This window comes from Alligator mississippiensis, chromosome 1 (genome assembly GCF_030867095.1).
Source record: "Alligator mississippiensis isolate rAllMis1 chromosome 1, rAllMis1, whole genome shotgun sequence".
In the NCBI taxonomy this organism is placed as follows: domain Eukaryota; kingdom Metazoa; phylum Chordata; order Crocodylia; family Alligatoridae; genus Alligator; species Alligator mississippiensis.
Window position 1 is genome coordinate 106,627 of NC_081824.1, and position 14,457 is coordinate 121,083.

Genomic DNA, 14,457 nt, shown 5'->3' on the forward strand with positions numbered 1-14,457 from the left:
TTTGGTGATCCTAGCAGGAATGCTTGGTGAGAGAGGTACTGTATGGGACATAGGGGTGTGGAGGATGGGGTTTTCCAGATATACTTTTATCTGCGTAAAATATATGAGCTTATATGTTGCACCTTGGTGATGGGAGGTAAATGCAAAATCACATCTTTTTTTGAGATCCATACTGGAAGATTCATACCAGAGTGGGATGTGTTCTTGAGATACTGGTTAGGTTATGTCCTATGACACAAGAGATGGTGCTGTGGGGTGAGTCCCCATAAACTGGAAAAGTGCATGCAAGAAGAGGATGGTTTGTGTATGCCAGGCTGCCAACACACAGCATACCCCAGTCAAAATTCCTATCCCTGGCTACAGCCATCACCCAATGCTTCTAAGGGAGGGTTTAAAAACAAAAACAAAAAACCGTAACACATGTAGCCACAGACAGCTAGAACATTTCCTCCCAGCTCCATGCAGCAACCAGCAAAGCCCAGAAGCCTGGGAAATGCCCATAGTAGAACATAGGCATAGTTATGTGTAAGTCACCCCTGACCAGTAGGTGTCCTCTTGAACACCTCAAGTGATGGAGAGTCCACAACTGCCTTCAGCAATCTATTCTACTTAGGAAAGGACCTTCTGTGTGATTATTAAATATCAGATATTCTTGTAATCTGGATAATTTTCAGTAAGAGAATAAGAAATGTATTCAGATGAGGTTTAAATCACTATAAAAATGAAGCTATACACAGATTTAATAATGTCTATCCTAGGAAAATCAACCCAAAATTCTTCATTCTGGTGTGACTGAGACCTACACTTTAAAAGGGTCTTCACTGTGCATATAAGCGGAACATGTACAAAATCAGAGGGATTTTTTACTCTATTTCTTTTACCTAAAAAGACAGTTCTAGATTTCCCTAGTCACAAACTCTGCAACATTTTTACAATCCTAGACAAAGAGAGGTCCTTCCATGATGTATTACCAGAACCCCCAAAATCAGCAGAGGAGGTGGCCATCAAGTGGAATTTGTCTGACTCAGGTAGGCTTCATTTAGATATTATGGGTCAAATTCATCATTGGTGCAACTTGACTGGTAAGTGGAATAACAGCAGAGATGAGTGCAATTTTGAATGGTCAGAAATAGGCTTGTGAGGTCCATGTTGTGTAGCTTATCTGAGGCATAAAAATAGGAGTAAATCAAACTGCTGGTTTTATTTTTTGCTTTATGAAGCTTATGGAGTACATTCGGAGTAGAGTAGGACCTGCATATTAGCTAGGAGACTATGTAATGGTGTTCTCCTGATTGCAGAGCAATGTAAAAGCTGCAGCAACAATAGCTCGTCTTTAGTGTGACATCTTGCTGTCAGTTAAGCAGATTACAAATCACCCACAACAAAAAATTCCAGGTTCTCCTGTGCTTTCAGGACCTACCTGACAGAAGAAAGTGACTGGTATTTAATCTATTTTATGCTAACAAGGCATCAAGTGCTTATCTAAAACACATCCTTCATTTAGCAGAATAACAAATTGGATTTGGGAAACAGAAAAATGGTTCCGATAAAGTGAGACCCTGAGAAATGTGAGGGCTGAAAATTAATTTTATCAACAGCATTAGCAACAATAAAAAGTGAGGGAAGTAGAGTTAAATTGGTAACCAAACATGGTTACAAAGACATATAGGATAGTTAGGAATAGGCCACTTACTAAGGAAGGTGATTGCAGTAATACTTATAAATGAGTTTGAGATGTTTACTATAGATTTGCTTCTGGAGACATAATGAATAAAGGAGACCACAAAACTATGAAAAAAAAACTCCACATGGGGTAGGCATGTTTCTGGTGTAGAGAAATACTTGATTTGGATTTTTGGTTTTATTTGAGGTACCAAGCTCTCACTAAAGTGGTGCAAAGTTGTGTGGGTATGTGTTTTTCATGTTCACCATGCTTCTATCCATTTGTACAATGAAGTGTTTGTGATTCTGTTTGTGACAATATAGTTTTATTGTTCCAGGAGAATGAGTGTAGAAGATTGCTTAGCATCTTAAAATGCCCTTTTGGGAATGTGACCTTGAATATCACCAGCTGCCCTACTGAAGGCCCTACTTCCAGTTAGTTGTAGTTGTGGCAGTCCAGGAAACAAGCAAGAGGTACATTTACTGGACCAAACATGAGATCTCACCAGAGTAATCAGACTAATCTCTGCTTAAGGCACATGATATAGCTAGTTTTCTCATGCAGAAATTATGAATTGTGGTACAGAAATTCAGGAACTGAAATTATTTTCATTAGTCTGAATTTGCTTCTCTTACCTTCTCAGTATAATATCTTTGCAGTGCCAATGGGTAAATACTAAAACAGGAAACACTTTAAATACAATTTCAAGTATAATTAAAGCAGTAAAACTGAAAACTGTTGTAAAAGGGATGCACCCGCAACTAGTCCCAAAGGTTGTGGCAGCCCATGTCTGGCATGAGATCTTTATTCTGTGGCCTCCAGCTGCTCTGCCCTGGCCCCAGTCCCCGTGCCTGGGTTTCCCACGAGGCCATGCAGCTCTGTGCCCTGCTCCAGCACAGCGGTGGTGAACTGGATGCACAGGCGGGCTGGGTAGTTGTGTCGCCACGGCAACAGCCCTTCCTGGAAGCCGATATGCCCCCCGCGTGCTGTCACTAGCAGGGCTGTGTGGGGCAGGTGCCTCAGCATCTCCATGGGGATGGCTGGAAAACAGCCCTGACAGCCAATCAGCCCTACCTCCATGCCCCCTGCCAGGCCCCAGCCCCAGCCCCAGCCCAGTGGTACAGGGTGGGTCCTCACCATGCAATGGGGAGAATAGGTCATCGGCCGCAGTGAGGCAGAGCAGGGGCACACGGATGGCTGGCAGACTGTGCGCGGGGCTGGCCGCCTGCACATACTCTTTGCATGACTCGTAGCCAAACACCGGTGCTGTGTAGCGTTCATCGAACTCCCGCAGAGTGCGAGCCTGGGGGGGAATGGGTTCAGCACGCTGCCAGCCCCAGGGGTAGGAAAGGGGATGGGGATAGGAGCAAGTCCTACCTTGAGGATATGGTCCACATCCAGCATTGCTGCAATCGCCTGCCTGTGCCTGGAGCAGATGTGCGCCATCAGCACCAGGGAAGCACAGCGCCCTAGACACTTGGCCTTCCACTGCTGCTGACAACAGCCCCTGCCAGACTTTTTCCCCAGTCCCTGCTCCGGTGCAGTTTTGGCCCCTAGAAGTCCATCTTCCAGGCCTCATGTGCCTCCTGTTCTGGACCCAGCCAAAGTGCCCTGCTCACCTCAGTGACTCCACCTGCCCCATCCCACCCTGAGCCCTGTCTCCCCAAAGCTGCCCTGTCCCCAGCAGGCCCCAGCCACACATCTGGCCCCACCTCACCCCACTCTGCCCTGCAGTGGCCCCTGGGACCACACCCATCTGTCCCGGAACCCACCTGTGGACCAGCTGGCGCAGAAAGACCATGAAGGGCCCGTGTATGACTACTGCGTTGATGGGCTGCTCGAGTGAGCGCAGGGTCTCCTCATAATCCCAGGGGGCGGAGAAGACCACAGCAGCCTCCAGCCCTGCAGCGTAGCCTGTCCGTGCCAGGTAGTGCAGCACCAGCATCCTGCAGGCACCTGCATGTCACATGGCCCATCCACCCTTCCCCAGGGGAGCGAAGGCTAGTTCCCGCTGCAGGGAATGGGGGCCCTGCCAGCACCCATTCAACCCAGGTCTGAGCTCAAGCTGCAGCCTCCCTGTGCACCCCTACCTGGGCTGGCTGTGGCCCTTCCCCAAGCCCAAGCCTGTCACTGCTGAGACCTGTGCTACATCCCAGCCGGGCAGCTTCAAGACCTGGGACATGCATTTCTCCCTGCTTTGTGCCCCCATGGCCCCCCCATCCTGGCCTCGCCTGTTCCTTACCCGCCCAGAGAGACACCCACAGCCAGGAGTGGGGCCTGGGGCAGCTGCACCCAGAGGTGGGCGATGGTGGTCTCCAGGTCCTCGGTACTGGTAGGAGAGAAGGCTTTCGGGGTCTGGAAGCAGAATACGGCATGGGGCAGCAGTCCGGGGGAGGGGGCATCACCAGGCAGCTGGGCTCAGATACTGCTAAACCTGCCTTTAAATCCCACTGCCTGGCCCCCCAGCACAGCTGGAGCTGGGAGTGCAGCGAGGGGTGGGCAAGGCCCCAGTGCTGAGCTCCCAGCTCCCCCCCCCCGGAGGCCTGGGAGAGCCAGGGGAACTGTCCCAGGAATCCAACCCCACCCCAGGGCAGCCTGGGCATGCAAGGGGTGACAGGCACTCACCAGTAGCTCATCCCCCTTGCAGCCACGGTAGTTGAGCACTGCACACCTGCGTGTGAGGGGAAGAGTCAAGGTGTTCACCCCAATTCAGCCCCAGCCCACCTGGCAGCAGTTCAGCAGCCATGTGGACATGGGCCAGCACACGGCCCTGCCTGGGCAGCACAGCCACCTGGGGCACCGGGGCCAGTGGCCACTGCTGCCGGCATCCCAGCAAGCCTCACCTGTAGCCAGCCTGCAGGGCCGCATGCACCATGTGCAGGATGTAGGAGGCCTCGCTGTTGTCCATGGTGCCAGGCAGAAGCAGGAGCGTGGGGCGTGTGCCAGGGTCTGGGTACTGCTGGCTCCCCGCATTGTCAGCCCAGTCAAGCACCAGCTGCCCGCCGTCTGCTGTGCGAAGCAGCTCACTGTGCAGAGCAGTGGGCAGGGAGCACCTGAGAGCCAGGCCAAGGGCACAGGCAGGTGCCGCATGGATGCACAGTTGTGTGGCAGCCTGCACCGCAGGTACCCACAGCGATTCGGGGCTCGGCAGGACTGAGCATTCAACCGGCACTGGAGGTGCCAGACACTTACCTGCGGTAGGAGACTCGGGGCCGGGTCTGGCCGAAGTAGCGGAGCAGGGTCTGGAGCCGGCCCTCGAAGCACCAGGGTGTGGGGTAGAAGGTCTCGCACACGATGGGGCAGTGCTGCTCCAGGAAGGCCCGCAGCGGCGGCGCCGCCACCAGCAGCGGCCTCTGGGGACACAGCGGCCGCCCGTCAGCCGGGCGCTCCCCGCGGAGGGGCCGAGGCGGCCGTGCCCAGGCGCCTGGCAGCGGCGCGGCTCCGGGCTTCGCGCTCGGGCGTGGCGCACGACGCGCGGCCAGCGAGCGAGGCCAGGTCGAGTCCCCGCGCCCCAGGCGCCCGCGCGGAGCCCGGCCACGGGCGGGACCTTGCCCCCCGGCTCGGCAGCTCTGCCCGGGCGGGAGCGCGGCGCGGGGTGGAGCCGGACGGGGCCGGGGCAAGTCGAGAGCAGGAACTGGGACGAAGCGCAGGGCGGGGCGCGCAGCCAAGGGCCCTGGCGCGCCGGCGCCGGCCCCCGCTCCGGCAGGGATGATGGGCTGAGCTGAGCCCCGGATTCAGGCGGCGGCAGCAGCACAGAGACGGAGCGGGTGCTCGGCGCTGCATCCGGCACCGGGCACCCTCTGCCACTTCCGCGGGGCCTGGGGACAGCCGCGCCGCTGCGCTCGGGCCGCCCCGACGGAGAAGACGGACTGACCTTAGCTATGTGCATCCAGTAGTAGCCCAGCCAGGCGATGCCCGCGCCCAGCGTCAGCGCCCACACCCAGGGCCACGTCCCTCCAGGCAGGAGCAGCAGGACCGCCAGCATCGCGCACGTCTCAACCTGCTGCTCTGGCTCTGCTACCCAAGACCGGCGGGCAGGACACGCCCCCACCTGGGACACGCCCCCGGGCACGCCCTCGCCACTCCGCGGGACCCCCCCCCCCCCCGAGTCCCCCTCTCTCCCCGCCCGGCCTCGGGGCCTGGGGTGAGTTCCTGCTCCGGGGCGCTAGCCGCGCTGCCCCGGAGAGGCCACGCGGGCGGGGGGGGGCGTGCAGAGCCCCGGGGAGCGGGCAGAGGCCAGCGGGGCCCCGCCCGGGAGCACGGGGCTTGTTTCCGGAGCGGTGCCCCCCAGCGAGGCAGGACAGGGGTCACTCTGGCGGGGGGGGGGGCTGCAGCCCGAATCGCCGGTGGGTGGGTGGGTGGGTGTGTTCGGGTAAGGCGCCGGGTGTGTCTGGGCCAAGGCAACCCCCGATTAAGAGATTCAGAGACGTTTTTGTTCAGAAGAAAGAAGGAATCTAAGAAACAGAAAGCTGGGAAGGAAGTGTTTTCAATAGTTTTACCACATATGTAGGAGGTGTCTGCCATGAAAAAGGTTTTACAGGGACTTGGTCACAATCCTTTGACAGAACAGGTGGTGACAGATATTGGTTCCTTGTCAGATTTAGATGATAAACTGGAGAAGTACCTGGCAATTTACAAGCCACCGACTTCAATAGAAAAAGAGCCCTGGTCTTTTGGTTATCGTGGGAAGGATGCCAGGATACATACCATAAAGTAAGGAAAGAGAAACAAGAGGAAAGGAGTTACACCAGGTTAAGGAGGATGGGGAGAGATGGAAGGCTACAGCTTTGGGAGTTCAAAGCCAGTTGGAGCCTTTACAAGAGGCATACCGAGAAGAGAAAATAAGAGAAAGTAAATTGTTGAGAAAGGTGGATGAACAAGCTAAATATAAAAAGGAGACAGAAGTCTTACAGGGTATGGTGCGTCAGCTTACCCTAGAACAAGGAAAAGCCCCTGCTAACCATAGCCTCTGTAAATCAATCATTAAACACCTGAAACAGAAATTAGGCTTTGCTACTCACCAGAGAGCTGCAGTTACAGGAGAAAATTGTTGTGAAGAAGAAGACTGGAAAGTGACCCCTTTGGAGGCATGGGATGGAGATATTCAGAATGGGGAAGGAAAATTTGTTACAGCAGTTACCCAGGTTACTGAAAATAGGGACGATCAGGATCATGTAACATCCACAGCCTGGACTGTAGTTCCCCTCTCCACTTCTGACATACAAGGCCATGGCACTAACATTGGGAGTTTTAACTAGAGAAAATCTGTCCCAGTGGGCTGTCCATGCCTTACAACTGAGTGTCCTGGAGGGGTTAACCACTGAAGAATTCAAATGCCTTTTTGCCACCTGTGCTGCTATGGAACTACAAGGAGTTGTGCATTGGGTAGTATTTGAGAACCATGATAGTGTCCTAGCTCTTTTGACAGCTCTGGGAGAACAGATAGGAAGGCGACAGCTCCGAGTGCAAGATGCAGCTATGTCCCAAGCTCCCAAAGAAGGATCAAAAAAGGGAATGTTATACAAATAAACATTTTGCCTATTGCTTTTAATTTTATGTATTTTCTTGGATTTGCATAGTGGTGTGATGCTATTTTGATTTCAATTCCTTTTTTTATGATGCCCAACACTTTATTGGCTTTTTTTGGTCATCGCCGCACATTGAGCTGACTTTTTTGAGATTTCTGCAATGACTTCAAGGTCTCTGTCCTAAGTCATAGCAGCTAGTTAAGAACCCAGCACTGTGCACCTATAGTGGAAGTTATTTTTCCTTTCATTGGTCAACACTGAAGTTTATCTGCCCTTTTTCTTTGCCCACTAAATCAGCTCAGTGACATCTGCAGCTCTTCTCCATCATATTGGTATGTGATTACTCATAGTAAGTTGGTATCATCTGATTTATTACTAATTTTAGCATGTTTTGCCAGATCTTCCTCAAATTCTTTTTTGGCCTTATTTCACTTCTACACCTAAGCTGCCAGAGTTTGCGGGCTTTCCTGTTCTCCTCTTTTTGAGCATGCCTTCCATTTTTTGAAGCGTGACTTTTTTGCCTTGGATGGCCTCCTTCACTCTGCTATTAAACCATGCAGGAGCTTTAATGGGTGCTTGGCACCTTTCTTAATTTGTAGTATACACATTTTGTGAGCCTCTAATACAGTCATTGTAATCAGTTTCCAGGCTGCCTATAGGCTTCTTATTTTTTCACACTACAATTAACAAGGCCCTGTCAACCCTGCAGGAGATGGAAGGGGAGGAGGAAACCCTTGGGCAGGAAGAAACACCACGTTCTTCACGCTCCAAACAGGTCAAGAGATCCAAGCGGACCCAGAGGAGGAGGCGACGAGTGTTCGTCATAGGCGACTCCATCATGAGAGGTACGGAAGGGCCCATCTGTCGCCAGGACCCCTCAGCACGAGAGATATGCTGCCTGCCTGGAGCAAAGATTTGGGATGTGAAGGAGGTAATTCAGGCCAGGATCAAGCCCACCGATTACTACCCCATGGTCCTAGTCCATGTGGGTACTAATGATGCAGCCAGGAGAAACCCCGATCACCTGATGGCGAACTACAGTGCTCTGGGTGGCGTGCTGAAGGAGTTCGGTGCACAGGTGGTTTTCTCTTCCATCCTACCAGTGACCGGACGAGGAAGACGCCAGGAGAACTGCATCAGAGAGACCAACTGGCGGCTTCGGCAGTGGTGTCTTGAGACAGGCTTCGGCTTCCTGGACAATGACCCGCACATCACGACGAGGGACATGCTCAGCTGGGATGGGCTTCACCTGTCCCCCAAAGGTAAGCGTGTGTTTTCTTCTAGGTTGGCGGATCTCCTCCGGCGGGCTTTAAACTAGGCTCGCCGGGGGGAGGGGAAGATGAGGGCGGGGGAAGCTGTGGACCACCAAACCACGTGGCACCCACAAGGACAGCCCAGCCTGAAGAAAGAGAACATTGAGAACCTGCAAGACATGGGGCGGCCAGCACGACAGCACAGGTAAGAAATGAGAAGGTAAGAAATAAGGGGCCCCTTGGGACTCGGAGCGGGGGGTAGCAAAGGCACCAGTCGCAGGGCTCAAGTGCCTATATACTAATGCTAGGAGCATGGGGAACAAGCAGGATGAACTAGCGCTCCTGCTTGCACAAAACACCTACGACTTAGTGGGGCTAACGGAAACCTGGTGGGATTCATCCCATGACTGGGCAGTACATATTGAGGGTTATAGGCTGTACAGAAAGGGCAGGGTGGGGAAGAAAGGGGAAGGGGTTGCGCTCTATGTCAATGAGCAACATACGTCAACCCTCATCAAGACGGAATCCAAGGATGAGGAAGTAGAAGGATTGTGGGTTAGGTTACATGGGGGGCAAGGAGAAAGGGATTTGGTGGTAGGGGTCTGCTACAGACCCCCACATCAAGGGGGAAGAAATAGTTGCGGGGCTCCTGAGGCAGCTCACGGAGACCATAAAAGCTAAGGAGGCAGTAGTCATGGGGGACCTAAACTACCCGGACATCTGCTGGGAGACACAGACGGCAAAGTCCCACCGCTCACGCAGGTTTCTAACCTGTGTACAGGACCTCCACCTGACACAGAAGGTACACGGTCCCACTAGGGGGAATGCCATACTGGATCTGGTATTGGCAACGGGAGATGACATGGTAGGCGACCTACAGATCGGTAGCCATCTGGGGGACAGTGATCACCTAATAATAGAATTCACCATAAGACGTCGAGTGGGTAAGGTAACTAGTAGGGTGAAAGTACTAGACTTTAGGAAAGCTGATTTAAATGAACTCGGGCAACTAGTCAAGGACACACTGCAGAGTAGGAGTTTTGAAATGATGGGAGCCCAAGAAGGGTGGCTGTGCCTTAAGGAAATGATCCTTCGGGCACAAAGCGAGACAATCCCCATGAGGGGTAAAAGAGGGAAAGGGGCCAGGAGGCTTCCCTGGCTGACCGCAGAAATCCAGGGCAGCCTAAGGGCCAAAAGGAGAGCACACAAAAAGTGGAAACAAGGAGAGATCACCAAAGAGGAGTATACCTCCTCTGCTCATGCTTGTAGGGAGGCAGTTATAGATTTCATAGATTTCATAGACATTAGGGCTGGAAGGGACCTCGGAAGATCATCGAGTCCAGCCCCCTGCCCAAAGGGCAGGACGTCAGCTGGGGTCATAGGATCCCAGCAAAATAAGCATCCAGTTTCATCTTGAAGGTGTTCAATGAAGGCGCTTGAACAACCTCCGGTGGCAGGCTGTTCCAGACCTTGGGGGCTCGGACAGTAAAGAAATTCTTCCTTATGTCCAGCCTGAAATGGTCTTGTAGTAGTTTGTGACCATTCGTCCTCGTCATCCCTTGGGGCGCTCTGGTGAACAAACGTTCCCCTAGATACTGGTGGTCACCCCTGATAAACTTGTAGGTGGCCATCAGATCACCCCTGAGCCTGTGCTTTTCCAGGCTAAAGAGCCCCAGGGCTCTCAGCCTGTCATCGTAGGGTCTGCTTCCCTGACCCCTGATCATGCGTGTGGCTCTTCTCTGGACTCTCTCAAGCTTCTCCACATCCTTTTTGAATTGTGGAGCCCAAAACTGGACGCAGTACTCCAGCTGCGGCCTCACTAAGGCTGAGTACAGGGGGAGAATGACGTCCCGGGATTTGCTTGAGAAGCATCTATGGATGCAAGCCAGCGTTTTGGTCGCTTTACTAGCCGCAGCATCGCATTGCAGGCTCATGTTCATCTTGTGGTCAATGATGACCCCCAAGTCTCTTTCTTCCATAGTGCTAACCAACATAGCACTGCCGAGCCTATAAGGATGCTGCGGGTTTTTTTTCCCAAGGTGGAGAACCTTGCATTTATCGGCGTTGAACGCCATCAGATTCTCGTCCGCCCACTTGCTGAGCCTGTCCAGGTCAGCCTGGATCATCCGCCTGTCTTCTGGTGTGGATGCTTTGCCCCAAATTTTGGTGTCATCGGCGAACTTGGCCAGTCCGCTTCTGACTCCAGTGTCCACATCGTTAATGAAGATGTTGAACAGTATGGGTCCAAGGACAGAGCCCTGGGGGACCCCACTGGTCACAGGACACCACGATGAGTGACTTCCATCAATTACTACCCTCTGGGTCCGACCCCGGAGCCAATTTTCCAGCCAGTGGATCGTGGGGGACCCAAGGCGACAATTGGCCAGTTTCTCCAAGAGACGATCATGGGACACCAGATCGAAGGCTTTTTTGAAGTCAAGATATATGACATCAATCTCTTCTCCCTTGTCCAGGTGATAGGTCACCTGGTCGTAGAAGGAAATGAGATTGGTCAAGCAAGACCTACCCGCAACAAACCCGTGCTGGCTATCCCTTAAGATGTTGGCGTCGGCCAGTCCATTAAGGATGGCCTCCTTAATAAACTTTTCTAAGATCTTCCCTGGGATAGAAGTCAGGCTGATGGGCCTATAGTTAGCCGGATCCACTTTCCTCCCTTTCTTGAAGATAGGCACCACGTTGGCCTTCTTCCAGTCTTCGGGCACTACACCAGAGCTCCAAGAGTTTTCAAAGATCCACGCTAGAGGCTGGGCTATGATGCTCACCAACTCCTTGAGTACCCTGGGGTGAAGATTGTCAGGGCAGGTGACTTGAAGGTATCCAGCTTCTCAAGATGTTCCTTCACAAAGTCAGCATTAATGGAGGGCAAGGGATCACCCTCACCCGGACTTCCCGGCCCTGTAGCGGGCACGGGCGTCCCATGGGGCTGATGAAAGACCGACGCAAAGTACCTATTTAATAGGTTGGCTTTTTCCTGGGCGTCAGTTGTCAGTTGCCCCATCTGGTTCAGCAGGGGTCCAACATTGCCCCTGCTTTTCTTCCGGCTCCCCACATATCTGAAAAAGGACTTTTTATTGTCCTTGATACTCAAAGCTAGCTGGAGTTCAGTTGCAGCCTTGGCTTTCCTGGTCTGCTCCCTACAGGACCGGACCAGTGCAGAATAATCCTCCTTGGAGGTGACTCCCATCCTCCATCCTTTGTAGGCCTTTCTTTTTAGCCTCATAGACTCATAGATGTTAGGGTCGGAAGGGACCTCAATAGATCATCGAGTCCGACCCCCTAGTCCATGTGGGTACTAATGGCAAAAAAGCTACCATGGAGCTGAGGATGGCATCCCAAGTAAAGGATAACAAGAAATTGTTTTTTAGATATATAGGGAGTAAAAGGAAGGCCCAGGGAGGAATAGGACCCCTGCTAAATGGGCAGAAACAATTGGTGACAGACAGGGGGGACAAGGCTGAACTCCTCAACGAGTTCTTTGCCTCCGTGTTCCTAAGCGAGGGGCACGACAAGTCTCTCACTGGGGTTGTAGAGAGTCAGCAGCAAGGCGCCAGACTGCCATGCGTAGACCCTGAGATGGTGCAGAGTCACATGGAAGAACTGGACGCCTTTAAGTCGGCAGGCCTGGATGAGCTCCATCCGAGGGTGCTGAAGGCACTGGCCAACATCATTGCAGAGCCACTGGCGAGAATATTCGAACGCTCGTGGTGCACGGGCCAAGTCCCCGAGGACTGGAAAAGGGCCAATGTGGTCCCCATTTTCAAGAAGGGGAGGAAGGAGGACCCGGGCAACTATAGGCCAGTCAGTCTCACCTCCATCCTTGGCAAAGTCTTTGAAAAAATTATCAAGGCTCACATATGCGAGAACCCGGCAGGACAAATTATGCTGAGGGGAAACCAGCACGGGTTTGTGGCGGGCAGATCATGCCTGACCAATCTAGTCTCTTTTTATGACCAGGTTACGAAACGCCTGGACACAGGAGGAGGGGTGGATGTTGTATACTTAGACTTCAGGAAGGCCTTCGATACGGTATCCCACCCCATACTGGTGAACAAGTTAAGAGGCTGTGACTTGGATGACTACACAGTCCGGTGGGTGGCGAATTGGCTGGAGGGTCGCACCCAGAGAATCGTGGTGGATGGGTCGGCTTCGACCTGGAAGGGTGTGGGCAGTGGGGTCCCGCAGGGCTTGGTCCTTGGACCGATACTCTTTAATGTCTTCATCAGCGACTTGGACGAGGGAGTGAAATGTACTCTGTCCAAGTTTGCAGATGAGACAAAGCTATGGGGAGAAGTGGACATGCCAGAGGGCAGGGAACAGCTGCAAGCAGACCTGGACAGGTTGGACAAGTGGGCAGAAAACAACAGGATGCAATTCAACAAGGAGAAATGCAAAGTGCTGCACCTAGGGAGGAAAAATGTCCAGCACACCTACAGCCTAGGGAATGACCTGCTGGGTGGCACGGAAGCAGAAAGGGATCTTGGAGTCCTAGTGGACTCCAAGATGAACATGAGCCGGCAGTGTGACGAAGCCATCAGAAAAGCCAATGGCACTTTATCGTGCATCAGCAGATGCATGACGAATAGGTCCAAGGAGGTGACACTTCCCCTCTATCGGGCGCTGGTCAGACCGCAGTTGGAGTACTGCGTGCAATTCTGGGCGCCGCAATTCAAGAGGGATGCAGATAACCTGGAGAGGGTCCAGAGAAGGGCCACTTGTATGGTTAAGGGCCTGCAGACCAAGCCCTACGAGGAGAGACTAGAGAACCTGGACCTTTTCAGCCTCCGCAAGAGAAGGTTGAGAGGCGACCTTGTGGCTGCCTAGAAGTTCATCACGGGGGCACAGAAGGGAATTGGTGAGTATTTATTCACCAAGGCGCCCCCGAGGGTTACAAGAAATAATGGCCACAAGCTAGCAGAGAGCAGATTTAGATTGGACACTAGGAGGAACTTCTTCACAGTTCGAGTGGCCAAGGTCTGGAACGGGCTCCCAAGGGAGCTGGTGCTCTCCCCTCCTCTGGGGGTCTTCAAGAGGAGGTTAGATAACCATCTAGCTGGGGTCATCTAGACCCAGCACTCTTTCCTGCCTATGCAGGGGGTTGGACTCGATGATCTATTGAGGTCCCTTCCGACCCTAACATCTATGAATCTATAAACAACATTTTCTTACAATATTTCTCATTTTGGGGGGGGTTTCTTCCTAGAGTTGTGTATCTGGCTAGTGCAGTTTTTTGTTTTTTTGGCTTCCTTCTTCCCACTGGGTTCGGGATGTGATGATGTTACAGAGTGACACATCCACAGATACATCTTGAACCAGGTCCAATGCGTTATTCAGGGTTAGGGCTAGAATTGCTTCTCCTCTTGTGAGTTCCAAGACAAATTGTTCTGGAAGCAGTTGTTCTGGGAAGCCATCAGTTTCCGCATCTCGCTGTGCTGATGTGTCACTGTTTACCCAGTTAACATGAGGAGAGTTGTAATTTCCCAATATTATTTTGTTTCATTTCTGCAGTTTCCTTCATTCCTAATCTCCCTAAACATTTCTTGCTCATGATCACTCTCCTGATGAGGTGGTTAATAGGAGAATTCTGGTACCGTGCTCCTTTTATTCAAGTATGGAATTTCTACCCACAGGGATTCTACAGTAGTTTTTCTTTCAAACAAGATAAGCTGGAAGCTGCAGCCTGTGAAAAGAACTATGACCTGACTGGTATCACAGGGCATCTTTACATGTGCTCTAGGGTTGGGGGGGAGGGAGGGCACCACCAGCATCTTGTGTATTCAGCATTCCCCCGGAGGCGATGCGTAGGGCTTGCACATGGGTGCACATATATCCCCTGAGCGTGACGGTGCACACCCTACAAACAGGCACTGCCGACACCGTTGGCAGCACCTGCAGGTGGTCACCGCTCACCACCCTGCCACCGACACCACTGGCAGCATCTGCGGGCAGTCCACAATCCTCACTGGACAGTACCGATGCTGCCAGCAGCAGCTGT

At 52.6% G+C, this 14,457-nt stretch overlaps 1 protein-coding gene across 1 annotated transcript; it reads right to left on the minus strand.

The window, feature by feature from the left end:
- Positions 1 to 2,091: 2,091 nt before the first annotated feature.
- LOC109283724 (protein ABHD1) lies at positions 2,092 to 5,648 on the minus strand. The gene is made up of 9 exons (XM_059727140.1): positions 5,538 to 5,648; positions 4,856 to 5,016; positions 4,507 to 4,689; positions 4,289 to 4,334; positions 3,906 to 4,018; positions 3,436 to 3,609; positions 3,041 to 3,089; positions 2,801 to 2,966; positions 2,092 to 2,703 (listed from the first exon to the last, which is right to left on the minus strand). The coding sequence occupies exons 1-9, from the start codon at positions 5,646 to 5,648 to the stop codon at positions 2,468 to 2,470; spliced, it is 1,239 nt and encodes a 412-aa protein (XP_059583123.1). The 3' UTR covers positions 2,092 to 2,467.
- Positions 5,649 to 14,457: the final 8,809 nt, after the last annotated feature.